The sequence below is a fragment of the Ursus arctos genome, unplaced genomic scaffold (genome assembly GCF_023065955.2).
Source record: "Ursus arctos isolate Adak ecotype North America unplaced genomic scaffold, UrsArc2.0 scaffold_32, whole genome shotgun sequence".
Lineage (NCBI taxonomy): Eukaryota > Metazoa > Chordata > Mammalia > Carnivora > Ursidae > Ursus > Ursus arctos.
Genome location: NW_026623008.1, coordinates 2,242,926 through 2,255,338, shown reverse-complemented (window position 1 = coordinate 2,255,338; position 12,413 = coordinate 2,242,926). Strand labels below are relative to the sequence as shown.

At 53.5% G+C, this 12,413-nt stretch overlaps 1 protein-coding gene and 1 long non-coding RNA gene across 4 annotated transcripts in view; one reads left to right on the top strand and one right to left on the bottom strand.

Moving 5' to 3' along the window:
* CEP104 (centrosomal protein 104) overlaps positions 1-3,964 on the top strand; it is a 33,915-nt gene extending 29,951 nt beyond the window's left edge. For 2 of the 3 annotated variants that reach the window (XM_057305124.1, XM_044391408.3), the window contains exons 21-22: positions 598-688; positions 1,598-3,964. In XM_057305124.1, coding sequence (XP_057161107.1) covers positions 598-688; positions 1,598-1,713 — 207 coding nt within the window. In that variant the 3' untranslated portion in view covers positions 1,714-3,964. The remainder of the gene's footprint in view (positions 1-597; positions 689-1,597) is intronic. The other variant, XM_048221720.2, reaches the window with a different exon arrangement.
* LOC125283064 (uncharacterized) lies at positions 3,965-11,951 on the bottom strand. Its single transcript, XR_008956718.1, has 3 exons — positions 10,236-11,951; positions 6,397-6,551; positions 3,965-6,203 (listed from the first exon to the last, which is right to left on the bottom strand). It is a non-coding gene; the product is annotated as an uncharacterized LOC125283064 (long non-coding RNA).
* Positions 11,952-12,413: the final 462 nt, after the last annotated feature.

Here is a 12,413-nt window from a genome sequence, read left to right as displayed (position 1 = left end):
ACACCCCATCCCCTCCTCTGGCTGCTGTGTACTGTGGGGGCTCTGAGCCTTGCAGCCCTCGGCTCCTCTTCCTGCGAGCCCTCCTGTCCCCAGCGCCCGACCGGGAGCGGCAGCCGGGCTCACAGCTACGAGGCGGTCAGCAGGCCTCTCGTACTTCCCCTCTGCTTGCTCAGAATTCAGTCCTCCGTGCCAGGAAGCGAATCGCCACACACTTTCTGAGGGCACAACCGACTGTCTCGTCTGCTCGGGGTCTCACCAGGCTGCGTTCCCATCTGCGGGCCGGGCTGGGCTCGGGAGGGACAGTCCACGCTCACCCAGCTGCTGGCAGAATTCTCTTTGTCATTAGAGGACCGAAGTCCCTGCTTTCTTGCTGGCCGTCCACCAGGGGCCACTCTCCACTCCTGGAGGCCACCCCACAGCCCCATGCCCCGTTTGCTCCCTAAGCCTCCACGTTGGTGCCACTCCCGTGACAGCGCTCCGGGCACCCGGTCGGGCAGGAGCCGTGGCTGCCCCTCATTTCAGCTCTGGCGGGAGCTCATCTCACTTGTGCCCTTGGTGGCCTGGCGGACACACCGTGTGCTTCTCCCTTTGTTGCAGGCGTGGAAAGCTCACCTCATGGGCTCGGCGGGCTGCACGGCGAACCTGCGTAAGACCCGCGTGCTGCACAAGGCGCCCGCCCTGCCGCCGGGTAAGGGCCGTGCCTGCCGGCACCTCGGCACCCATGTGGTGGGGTCCCCGCCCCTCTGTTGTCACTTAGTCTCTGTGTCTTGCCTTGGGCGCTTAGTGAGGAGGCCTACTGTGTGACCAGAACTCTCTCTGTCAGCACCAGACCCTTGCACAGATCCTGCCCGTCCCGGAGGCCCCACGAGGGCGTCATCAAGGCAGCAAACCCAGCCCCCGGGTGTTCCTCAGGGGCAGACCCTGGTTCTCGGCGTCTGTCTGCACCACCAAACCGGAGTATTTAGAAACACAAAGTTAAATAGTAGATTCACAGATGATGCCACTACCCGTTTTATAAATCGTAATTTTCACTATTTTATGTTAGACTTAGAATGCCTTACAAGGAAATATATTTTCCATTAGAAAATTATTCCTGACCAAAACACTGTTGGAGGCACAGCTTTCCGTTAGGGGCGAGCAGGAAAGTCACCAACACGAGTGTGACAAGACGTGGGTCCTGGGCTCCGTCCGCGGCAGGCGCCCTGCCGAGGGCCTCGCAGCAGCCTCTTCCGTAAACGAGGAATACAGGCCCTTGGAGGGGCCGCCAAGGTTCCTCAGCCCCACACGGAGCTCCAGTCCCGCGGCTGCTCCTTTCCTTCGTCCCTGGAGCTGAGTTTCTGAAGCCAGCAATGGGCGGTCGGCTCCGGGCTCTTCCCTCCATCCCTGACGTCAGGCCCTTCCTCTGAGCCCTTTTCCTTCCTCCTCTGCGGGCTCAGGTGCACGTCCTCAGCAGGTGCGGCCGGTCCTCGCGCCTGCCCTGCTCAGCCCGGCCCCCCGCAGACCGAGGGGCCACCGTGCCTGCACCGCGGCCTCGCGCTCTGTTCGTGTCGTGTCCCTCCTGACACGGTGCCTGTGTTTTGTGTGTCTGTGTGTCCAGCAGGGAAAGGCCCAGCCATGGCCAAATCGGGGACCTCAGGATCAAAGGTCGGAAGCAAGATCCCTACCCCAAAGGGACTGAGCAAAAGCTCTGGCAGGACATACACCAAGCGGTGACGTGACGCGTTCTGTCTCCTTTGTCCCCACGAGGGCCTGAGCAAGTTTCCTGCCTGTGAACCATTTGTCCTAAAACCCGTCCTTGGACGTGGTACCTCGGCCCCGCGTGCCCGAAGAACCCGCATGCCGGAGTTAGGACCAGACCCGCCGCAGCTCACGCAGCCAGGCTTCTGACCTCCCAGCCCCGTGTGACCCGAAGAGCATCGGTCTGTTTGAAGGGCAGCAACACTGTTGCCCGGAGGGTCCGCCCGCGGAGGGTGTAGCGCGAGCACAGCGCCCTTTAGTCACGCGCTTGCGGTGATTTCCATAAAGGCTTCCCCGTGAACCTTGTGCTGTTGGTCTCTCACACGTGGGCCTTGGCCCCCCGCGCAGCGGTCACCGGCTGGAGAGACGGCGTGCACGAGTCTCACCTGGCGCCTTCCCCCCCAGGCACGGTCTGCCCCCCCCCGCCCCCCGCCCAGCACAGCTCCTCACCTGTGTCTGCGGAGCCCGCGCTCCCCCGTCACAGGTCACCGAGCATGGGTCCCCCTGCAGCACTCGCCCGGCGCGGGGTCTGCGGCCGTCCCCCCGTCAGGGCAGTGCCCCCGGGGGAGCTGAGGTTGTCGCTGCTGTGCGTGCTCACGTCCCTTACGTGCGTGCCGCCCCCTGGCGCCTGATTGTCCTGTGCTCACCTGACCTCTCGTGTAGGTCGGAACAACCCTCTTAAACCCTAGAGGCAGATGTGGCGCTGTTGACCCTGGCGCAGAGTAGCTTCTAGTTTCCGAACCATCACAAGTGAGCCTCCGGCACAGACCACAGAGCGTCCTCGTCGGGCCTGTCGCGCTGCCCCTCCCACGTCGACGCTGGAACTGGGACCGTGCGTTCATTTTCTCAGACGCGTCCTGTGATACTTCAAGCACCAAACATCACTTCCCAAGAAGAAACCAGACCTCGAAGTCCAGTCCCGTCTCCAGCTCCTGAGCAGCCATCCGGTCCTGGGGAGTGGCTGCGCCTGCTTCCCGTGCACGTGGCCGTGACGGAGCCAGTGCGTGTCTGAAGTCTGCTGGCAGTGGTCTCCCCGTGCAGGCCTGTTCCCCGCAGCCGAGCTTCCCGGGGACCCGAGGCGGCCGGCCCTTCCTGTCCCACCCTGTGGCCGGGGCGTACTTGGCCGTCCCCCTGAGCGTCAGGCAGGCCTTCAGAATGCCCATGAGAACTGGGTGCAATGGATGAAATGTGGACTATATGGTTAGCGTATAAATGTGTTTAATTCCCAACCGTGTGAAACAACAAAATGGATTTTAGGAAACCCCTAACAGCTGTTTGGGCAGTGTGCTCCCGGAGCACACTCACGTTGGTGGCCGTGAGTTTGCACGACTCACTCTCCATCTGGGCAAACTAATACCGTCTCGTATACAGCAAGAATAAGACTGAGAGAATTACCCTCAAAAACAATAACCACTTAAAAAATCAGAAGTATATGGGGAGAAATCACGTAAACCTTCAGTGGACCGAGCAGAGTGCAGATGCCAGCCCATGACGCATGAGGCTTCCTGGCTCTGGGAACCGTGGCTCGACCTGCTGGCCCGTCCTCCACGCGAGGACCAGCCGCTTCCGTAACTAGAGCCGCGGTGACACGAGTTAGTGAAGGAATCACTCCTTCCTCTCCGATCAAAACTTTCAAATACATATGTCCTATTCTCTATATATTGTAACTTAAAAAATATTTGTAAAAATATTTAATTTTACTGATTGACAAACAAAATCAGGTGCATTTAAGACCAGTCAGCGTTGCTGGTTATGGAAGAATCGTGCATTTCTCTTGATCCCTGGCAGTGACTCATGGCTACTGAAAGCCTTACAGAGTTATACACTATTAAGGAACCACACGGAAAAGATAAAAATTTGGGAGGAACTGTAAGATCCCTTGGCCATTTATAAATAAATATGTAAATTCAGAACAGGAATTAATAATTGACTTTTCATTCATGAATATGTTGTGGATATTTAACTATTTATTTCTATTATTTTCATATTTCAGAATATTTTATCAAGCTAATTTAAAAGAAATGTGTCTATAAATTTGGCATCAGAATACACATGTAAATACTTTTAATGAAAATTTACAGCTTTTTAATGTTTTAACATAGTTTTCTATTTGTCTTTATTTCGGGTACCAGAATTATAATATCTAACTAATATATTTTTGTTGTTACTTCAGGGCCTAGGGGTCACTTCACCCTGAGCATATTAACAAAATAAAAAGATCACTAAATGTTTTGTCACTTTTATTTCAAGATTACAATTACAAGGCAGACGGAGTGTCGTCTACTCTGGCCTGGCGCGCAGGCCGGGGCGCAGAGCCCAGAGCCCGGCCCCCAGGATGCTGGGTGCGTGTCCACACGAGCTTCCTGCTGAACCAGCTGAAGGACCCTCAGCCCCATGTGGGTTGGAGGAACCAGTTGCCCAGCTTCACCCTGTGAGAGAAAATCAGAATGTTCCTCAGACGGTCTCACTGTGCCCACTGCACGTCTCCACACCTGGTCCCCTTGGCCAGAGGGACGGCATCTTGCTTTCAAATGAGTAAAAAGGCAGTATTTTCTTTGTTCATCTGTGGAGTGACTTTAAGCTTTTCTGTTTAGCGAATTGTAGAATTGCTTCCATTTTGAAGTTCTAATGCGCAGTTTTTTCCCTTCCACAAACACGTGTTAACGTAAAGCTGACAGCATCGCAGTTTCAATGGAACAATGACTTCGTTTTCTCTTCCTTTGGTGACTGGGGCACCTGCGTGGGGGAGGGGCCAAGTGTGTGTGCTGCAGAGTGTGGGACAAAAGAGCACAGGGTCCAGAGAAGCGCTCCACTCACCCCTGCAGAGGCGTGGGAGGAGGGGCCCTTCCGCGTGCTGCTGGAATTGGGTGTCGGTTCCTGCCGTTGCATATTGGCTCTTAAAAACCAGGAAGGCGGCGGGCCCAGATGAGAACTCTGGATCAGACCCGGGATGCCTGTGAACAACAGCTCATCCCTGCCTCGGTTTCCCCTTTACAGAGTGGAGCTGGGGAGATGGTGCTGATGAGGCCCAGCCTGGCCAGTGGGTCTGCAAGTTCGGCAAGGGAGCCCACCCCTAATTGGAGGCGCACCCCCACAGTCCTTCGTCTCTCATTAGGCTGTGCCTGCAAGGGGTAGGAAGCAGGGAGACTGAGGCATGGACCCCCACCTGCCCAGAAAACCTCAGAACTCCACCAAGCTTCCAGGCCCCAGGCCCACCCACCTGAGCCCACTAGTGCTGGGATTGCAGGGGAGGGGCAGGGAGAGTGGGCAGGGCTGAGGTCAGACGCCCCATTGGGTGGAATTCCTTGTGCACGGAAGGAGCTCATCCCCAAGCGAAGCCTTTTTGTGGCCCCGGTCCTGCAGGTTGAGGACTTCCCAGGAGAGGCGTCCCTGGCTCCTCTCAGTGTCCCGGGACCAGTCCGGGAGAGGGAGGGGTGCAGGGTGCTGCCTGAAGGTGGGGGACATGGCAGGAACCACTGCTAGCGTTCTGGATAAAGTTCTCTCCCCATGGCGTAGGGAGCAACTTGGGAGTGCTGTTTACCAAATGCCGGGATCCTAGACTGGGGTGGGGGGTTCCCTGGTGGCTGGGGGAGGCAGGAGGGGGAGCCGGCAGGTGTCCAGGCTCCGAACCTCAGCCTGGGCGGGGCCAGGCCAGGAGCAGGGCCAGGAACAGAAAAAAATCACCACTTATGTTCTTCCTATTGAAAGTTTTACAAGTTTGCTTTTTAACACTGCCATCTGTAACCTACCTGGAGCTGTTTTGTATTTCCTGTTCCCGAATGAGGTAGAGATGTGTGAAACAAGACACACACACAACAGCTAAACGATGGGTCACCTGACTCCATTACAATCATGAAGACTGTGTCAAAGGTGCATTGAGACGCCTTTACAGGAACAGAAAACCAGAACCCATTTGTTCACAACGTGCGGCCAACAAAGAACTGGTACCGAAAAGACACAGAGAATTCCTACACAACACAGGAAAGGGCCAAGCAGGCCTCTGGTGGGCTCTGTGAGTGCAAATAGGTAAATAATTCCAGAACAGGGCACGGCAGGGATCTGTTGCTGCTGCCACAAGTTATCTCGAGCACAGGGACGAAGATCGGGGCTCAGCCAGGTGTGGGGGCCCCGAGGGGATCCACTCCTCGCCATCCCAGCTTCCAGAGGCGCCCACTTTCCCAAGCTCGGGGACCCTCTGTGCAAGGCCAGCCAGGCACCCCTGCTTCTCACGCTGCTGTCCCCCTGGTTCTCGGCCTCCACCTTCCTCTTCTACTTGTAAGGCCCCTGTGGTTTCACTGGGCCCACAAGACCATCTCCCCATCTCGAGGTCCAAATACTTCAAATCCCCTGTGCCGCAAAATCTACCACATTCACAGGTTCTGGGGGGCGTGGACCTCTCTGGGGGCCGTCTTCCTGCCCACCACATGCCTAATGTCTGCATTGCTTTTCACAGCGGCCCTCACCACCTGGAAGATACACAGGAAAAGTTTAACAAAGATTAGTGCTGGTGATACCAGAAAAACAAAACAATACTAGCATATCCGTACTTATTTCACATAAAAACAGTATTTTCACCAAAAATGGCTCACAATTCATATGACACAAATACCAAGGCAACTTAACATCCAATGCATTTAAAATAACATACACTTGGGGCACCTGGGTGGGTGGCTCAGTTGGTGAAGCGTCCGCCTTCGGCTCAGGTCATGATCTCAGGGTCCTGGGATCGAGCCCCACGTCGGGCTGCCTGCTCGGCGAGGAGCCTGCTTCTCCTTCTCCCTCTGTCTGCTGTTCCCCCTCCTTGTGCTCTCTCTCTGTCAAATAAATTTTAAAAATCTTTAAAAAAATAAAAATAAATAAAATGACATAAACAAATTACAAAACATTAAATGAATCGTAAATTCATAAAGGTAAAGACTGTAATTCATCATTCAATAGATAAACTAAGGAAAAAATTTATAAAAATATTAAAAATACACTAAGCAATATGCGAGTGGAAAAATACAATTAGTAACACACATTCTTAAATGAAACAATATTTTCTTTTTAATATATGCGTGTGGAGTTATTCTTAGAAAGCATATTGTCAGCCCTAAGGGGTGACGGGAAGCAGCGGGAACGTCAGCAGCGTTCCTGGTCTCAGGGTATTGAACGCAATGGCCCGGAAGGAACAGGATCCCACGATCCCCAGGAACAGGGCATAGGTCAGGAGCCAGGAAAGTATGTAACTCCCAGTGCCCCTTCCTGCACCTGGCGATGGCCAGCGATGGCCAGCGCGCACATCCTGCTCCTCCCTTACCCCGTGACTGCCGCCCTGCATGCCTGCGCGTCTGGGAGAGTGCAGGCAGCTCGAGGGCTTCAAGGTATTTGCCCCTTTGTACTCCTGTCCCACGCCTGGAGGCATCTGTCCTTGCTTTTCTGATAAGAACAAATGCTCAGTGCGGAATCCAGCTGGTGCTGCTCTCGCAGACGCGGTCCCGCACGGCGCTCAGATCCTTGTCTGAGAGCTTGATTTCCGTGCCTGACGACATTTGGCACCTGAACAGGGACTTTTTCAGGGCTCGAAATAATCCCCATCCTGCACGTCACTCCTCAAGCCCGAGAAAGGGAAACGACGTCCGCTACAACACTTGACGCCTGACACGGAGCCACGATTGAACTCGCTTTTCTCTTTCTTTCAGGCACGTGGAATTTTACTTTCAATTTCTCTCTGATCTGTTTTTCTGTTATAAACGCGTCAGTTATGGGAACATCTTCCAGTAAGCAACAGGCTGTCCGTAGGGAGCAACTGCATCGGCCGCCGCTTTCTACGGGGCAGGAACTGATAGGACATAACGCAAGTGTGTCTGTAATAGGTCAGCTGGCCCCCGGGACCCGCCCGAGGGCTCTTCCTCAGCTGAGGGCTGGGGACGTGTGCGCAGACGGCTGAAAAATGCACTGGGTCCCCTTAAAGCTTCTCATTTGCATACATGGAATCTTTGCCCGATAGCTATCCACTCTTTACAGAAAAAAACCCACCCCATCTAGTTGGCAGGACCTCACTCCTCCCCCTTCAGATCGGCCAACGCCGCCCCGTCTCGGCAACAGCCCCGATGAATGGAACCCCCAACACCCCACCGGAGGCTCCAGTATTAACCCCCGATGGATCCCCTCCTCCGCCCTCTCTAGCGCGGAAAATAAAGGGGTCAAGGACACTGCCTGCTTCTCCGTGGTGGAGAAAACATTAAAGGAGCCCAAGTACAGGAAGGCTTCATTGGCTGTCCTTGGGCCCAGGCACGAGCGCCACCCCGGGGTCATTTACGTTCCAGGTCTTCCAGGAGCCTCGGAGCGGCCGCGAGAACGGGCTCTCAAGTACTTCCACGAGGGGCATTATGGAAGGGACAGGCGGTGGAGATGACATGACCCCTTGGCACGGCAAACATCAATCAAAATGGTGGTTAACGCCACCCCGTATTCTTCACGGCTGCACGAATCTCGAGGTGCTGCTCGGATACCTGCCATGGGCAACCTGACAAATAACACGCCATTCCAAGGGCTTCTAGGACTGTGGTTCGAAGGGCACGTCGGCAAGTAGCGGATGCGGCCCCTAACACGGCCCGGACTCCAGATTCTCAGACCCCATCTGGCTCCTTCGCTACGGTTCGGCAAGGAGCCAATGAACCCTGTATGACCTTTACAGAGAGACGACAAACTGCACAAACACTTCTGACGACACAACGGGCCTAGGAAATGCCAGTCAGCACCGCCAGAAGGGGCTGGCACCATTAAGAGGCCAGCGCCCAAACGCTGTGGAAACGACGCGAGCCTGCCAAAATGCGGGCGCCGTCTCGTAGGGCAGTATTGCTCGCCTCCGCTTTGAGACCTCAAAAATGCTGTAAATGCGGCAAAGAGGGACGTTTTCAGAAACAAGGCCGACAACAAGAGCGGAAACGTCCCACTCAAAAATGCCCCAAATGTAAAAAGGGCTATCACTGGGCTAACCAATGCCAGTCCAAGTCCGACTCGCAGGGAAACCCCGTTGGGAAACTTGAAGAGGGGCGCTGGTTCCCGAGCCCCCATGCAAACCGGGAGCCAATCCTCGAACCCGAACGCCCAAATGTGGAATGTCAACGCAAAGACATGGGTCCCCAAAACGTCCAACAACCCCTTCACCCCAGACGACACCGAGTGATAGACGTGCTCGCTGCAGACAGCGCAGGACTGGACCCGCCTCTTGCTTTGATGTGACCTTTAAAATGGTTGGGGAAGCAAAAAAGGCCCCCACAGGCATAGTTGGTCCTTTGCCACCCAGAAAAGCAGGAATAATTTTGGGGCACTCTAGCACAACTATCCAAGGCATATTCATTCTCCCCGGGGTTACTGATCCCGATTACAGAGGGGAAATTCAAATAACATTGACTTCTTTTACCGATACAGAAATACCGCCACAGACCGCAGCAGCACAGTCGCTCCTGCTTCCTTACTGGGCCCCCAAACAGTCAAAATAGACAAAGACATGATAAGGGCTTTGGCAGTACCAGTGCGAAGCAGGAGGCCTTTTGGGCTCTGCCCATCCAGGACACACGACCCACATTACAAATTACAATTGCAAAAAGAACTATGAAAGGCTTAATAGATCCTGGGGCCAACGCACCTGTCATTCAAGCCCAAGACTGGCCAACCGAAGTTCCCCTTGTGCCCACTTCACGAACTCTTACCAGAGGAGGGGGACAAGACAGTCCCCTACAAAATAAATTTGCTGTTGTATGCGCTGATATGGAAGGGCACCGAGCCATCACAAGACCTTTTGTCCCAAACATCCCTGTTTCTCTCTGGGGAAGAGACTTATGAAAGCAATGGAATCTTTCCTTGCAAACAGATTTATGCAGACGGCCATTGCTGCAGAAATGCCCCCACTCAAGCTGTCTTGGAAACCAGGTCCCCCTGCGTGGGTGGAGCAATGACCTGTAAAAGGGGACAAACTAAAACCCCTACTAAGCCGAGTGGAATTAACTCCTGGACGTAGAGAACCTTCGACCAGCCCACGGAATACTCCTCTCTTTTGTATCCCCCAAAGTCAGGCAAATGAAGACTGCTACATGATTCATGGGCAGTTAATGCTCAAATGATTCCCATGGGGCCCTTACAGTTTGGTCTTCCAAATCCTTCCTTACTCCCTTCAACTCAGTCTCATTGGGATTGATCTCCAAGATTGCTTCTTTACTATCCCCTTGCACCCCGAGGATAAAGAAAAATGTGCCTTCTCAGTCCCCACGATCGACAATCACAGAGCTGTCCAAAGACACCAATGGAAGAATCTGCCTCGGGGGTGGAGAAGAGCCCCCCCCCCAGGTGTCAGTCTTTTGTCAGGGCAGCCCTTCAACCCACCAGAAATAGATTCCCACGCATACGGATTCATCATGACATGGAAGATATCTGCTTGCTTCAGATAATAACACCCTTCTCCGTACGTGTTTACGATTTCTTATTGATTCAGTCACCGCCGCGGGTTTGCTCACCGCTCCTGAGAAAACACCACCGGCAGCTCCACGGAGTATCTGGAGTATAGGCTCGCGTCGCAGACAGTCACTGCTCGACAGATCGCTGTCCGTTTTCCGTCGCCACTTCACTTTTAGCTCACTCCTTGGGCACAGCTGCGTCCCACTCTAGAAATTCCTACTTGCCAGCTGACCTCCCTCTTTAACTTATTACAGGGAGATCCAAACCCTGCGTCCACACGATGGATGACGCCTCGAGGAAACCAACGAGATCTGTTATTCCAACGACGAACCTCTACTTTGTCAGACCGCAGAGATCGCTCTGCCCGCGTAACTGTCCTTGCCTTGAACACCCCTCACTCCCCTTACAGGGTAATCTGCCAAGTTCTGCCTGATAAATGCCTTGTTCTTGAAAGGCTTTTCCTCCCAGCCCAACCCAAACACAGGGTCGCCTCTCACCTCTCTCTTGGATTGCAGCTCCTATGAGAGGGTCGGAAAAGAATAATTCAGCTAACTGGCTTTGATCCCCAATATATCTACTAGGCATCAGCAAAGAAGAAAAGCACGACCTACGGATACATGATGGAAAGTTCCAAACTGCAGTGGCTAATTTTATGGGTCAATTTATCTTCCTATTGCCCTCAGATAAACGTATCCAGAGCCTTAAATATTTCCACCTGTCCTCCTACTCTCTCATTTCTAATAAACCCTTATCTGATGCTCTTACAGCCCCAAAGCAGCCGCAGGAGGGGCTGTAACATGGAAACAGGAATAAATGGAAACAGGCCTACAGAGCTTTACCATATCCGCTCACAGGGCAGAACTGGCTGCTGCCATTCTTGCTCTAAAGGTCTTTTCTCGAACACCTCTTGATCTAATAACAGACTCCCACAATTACTGGGACCTCCCTGCCGCCGCTCTTAACACACACACTAACCGCCCTCTACTATGTCTGTTTCTTGAAGCTCGGTCATTGTTACAACACAGGCTTCCCCGTTGTTTGCCCTTCACGGGCAGTCGTTCTCATCAACCCGGGCCTCTTGCGGAGGGCCACAATCTTGCGGATTCCTGACTTACTGGATCTTAATTCTCCTCTGCCTTGGATTCTCACTCCTTTCTTAGCCAAGGGGCAGTCTCTCTTTCACAAGCAAAACACATCACACGCTTCTGTCCCAACCGCCAGTGATTTTCTTCTGCTCATCTTCCTGGAGGAGTCAGTCCCTGTGGTTTATCCACAAATCAACCATGGCAAATGGACATGACCCGTTTCCCCTCATTTGTTACTACTGCTACTTACCCTGGATATATATGGGCCTCTGCTCAGAGCGGTGAAGCTCCTCTCATGTCATCAGTCATCTTTTGCAATGCTTTGCCAAAATGGGCATCCCCCAAAAAACGTAAACAGACAATGGCCCAGCTTATATGCCCCATCGCATAACCCAATTGCTAAATACATGGGGAATCACACATTCCACTGGCATTCCCCCACAATCCTCCAGGTCAAGCCACTGTTGAACGTGCCAACAGTATCTTGAAACTACTGCATAAACAAAAAGGGGGAACTGAGGCCCCCAAAATGAGAGTAATGAAGGCACTGTTTACTATTAATCACTTACAACTAGACAAACATTTTAATTCGGCTCATTCAAAGCATTTTCGGGTTGAGGAACCCCTTCCCAAACTGCAAGTATGGTATAGACTGCCCAACGGCCGGCCACGGGGGAATGGCCCGGCACCTTTACTCACCTGGGGGAGAGGTCACGCTGCTGCACTTTCTCCACAAGGTCCTCTGTGGCCACCCGCTCGGCTGATAGCTGGCGCGAGGAACTCAAACACCGGCTTCCACGCTTCAGCCTGAGGTCGGTAACTCCACCAGCCGGCATGCCATCAGCCGAGAGGAGGAAGAATGAACCAACACCTATCAAAGACCTCTCACAGGGTGATGCAGAACAGGTCTTAGGGATCCCACTGGCAGCTCTCTTAGCCATCAGGGCTGTAGCCGCTACCACGGCAACCACTGCCACATCTTTGGCTCCCTCCCTCCAAAGGGCACAACAAGTGCATTCATATATGCAAAACACTACAACTGATTTAGAAGAACAGGTCGAAATTAACAAATTTTAGCTAGACTGCTGGCTTTAGAAGCCGCTGTTGTCTGGTTAGGAGAACATCACCAAGCACTCTGGACCAGATCCCAAT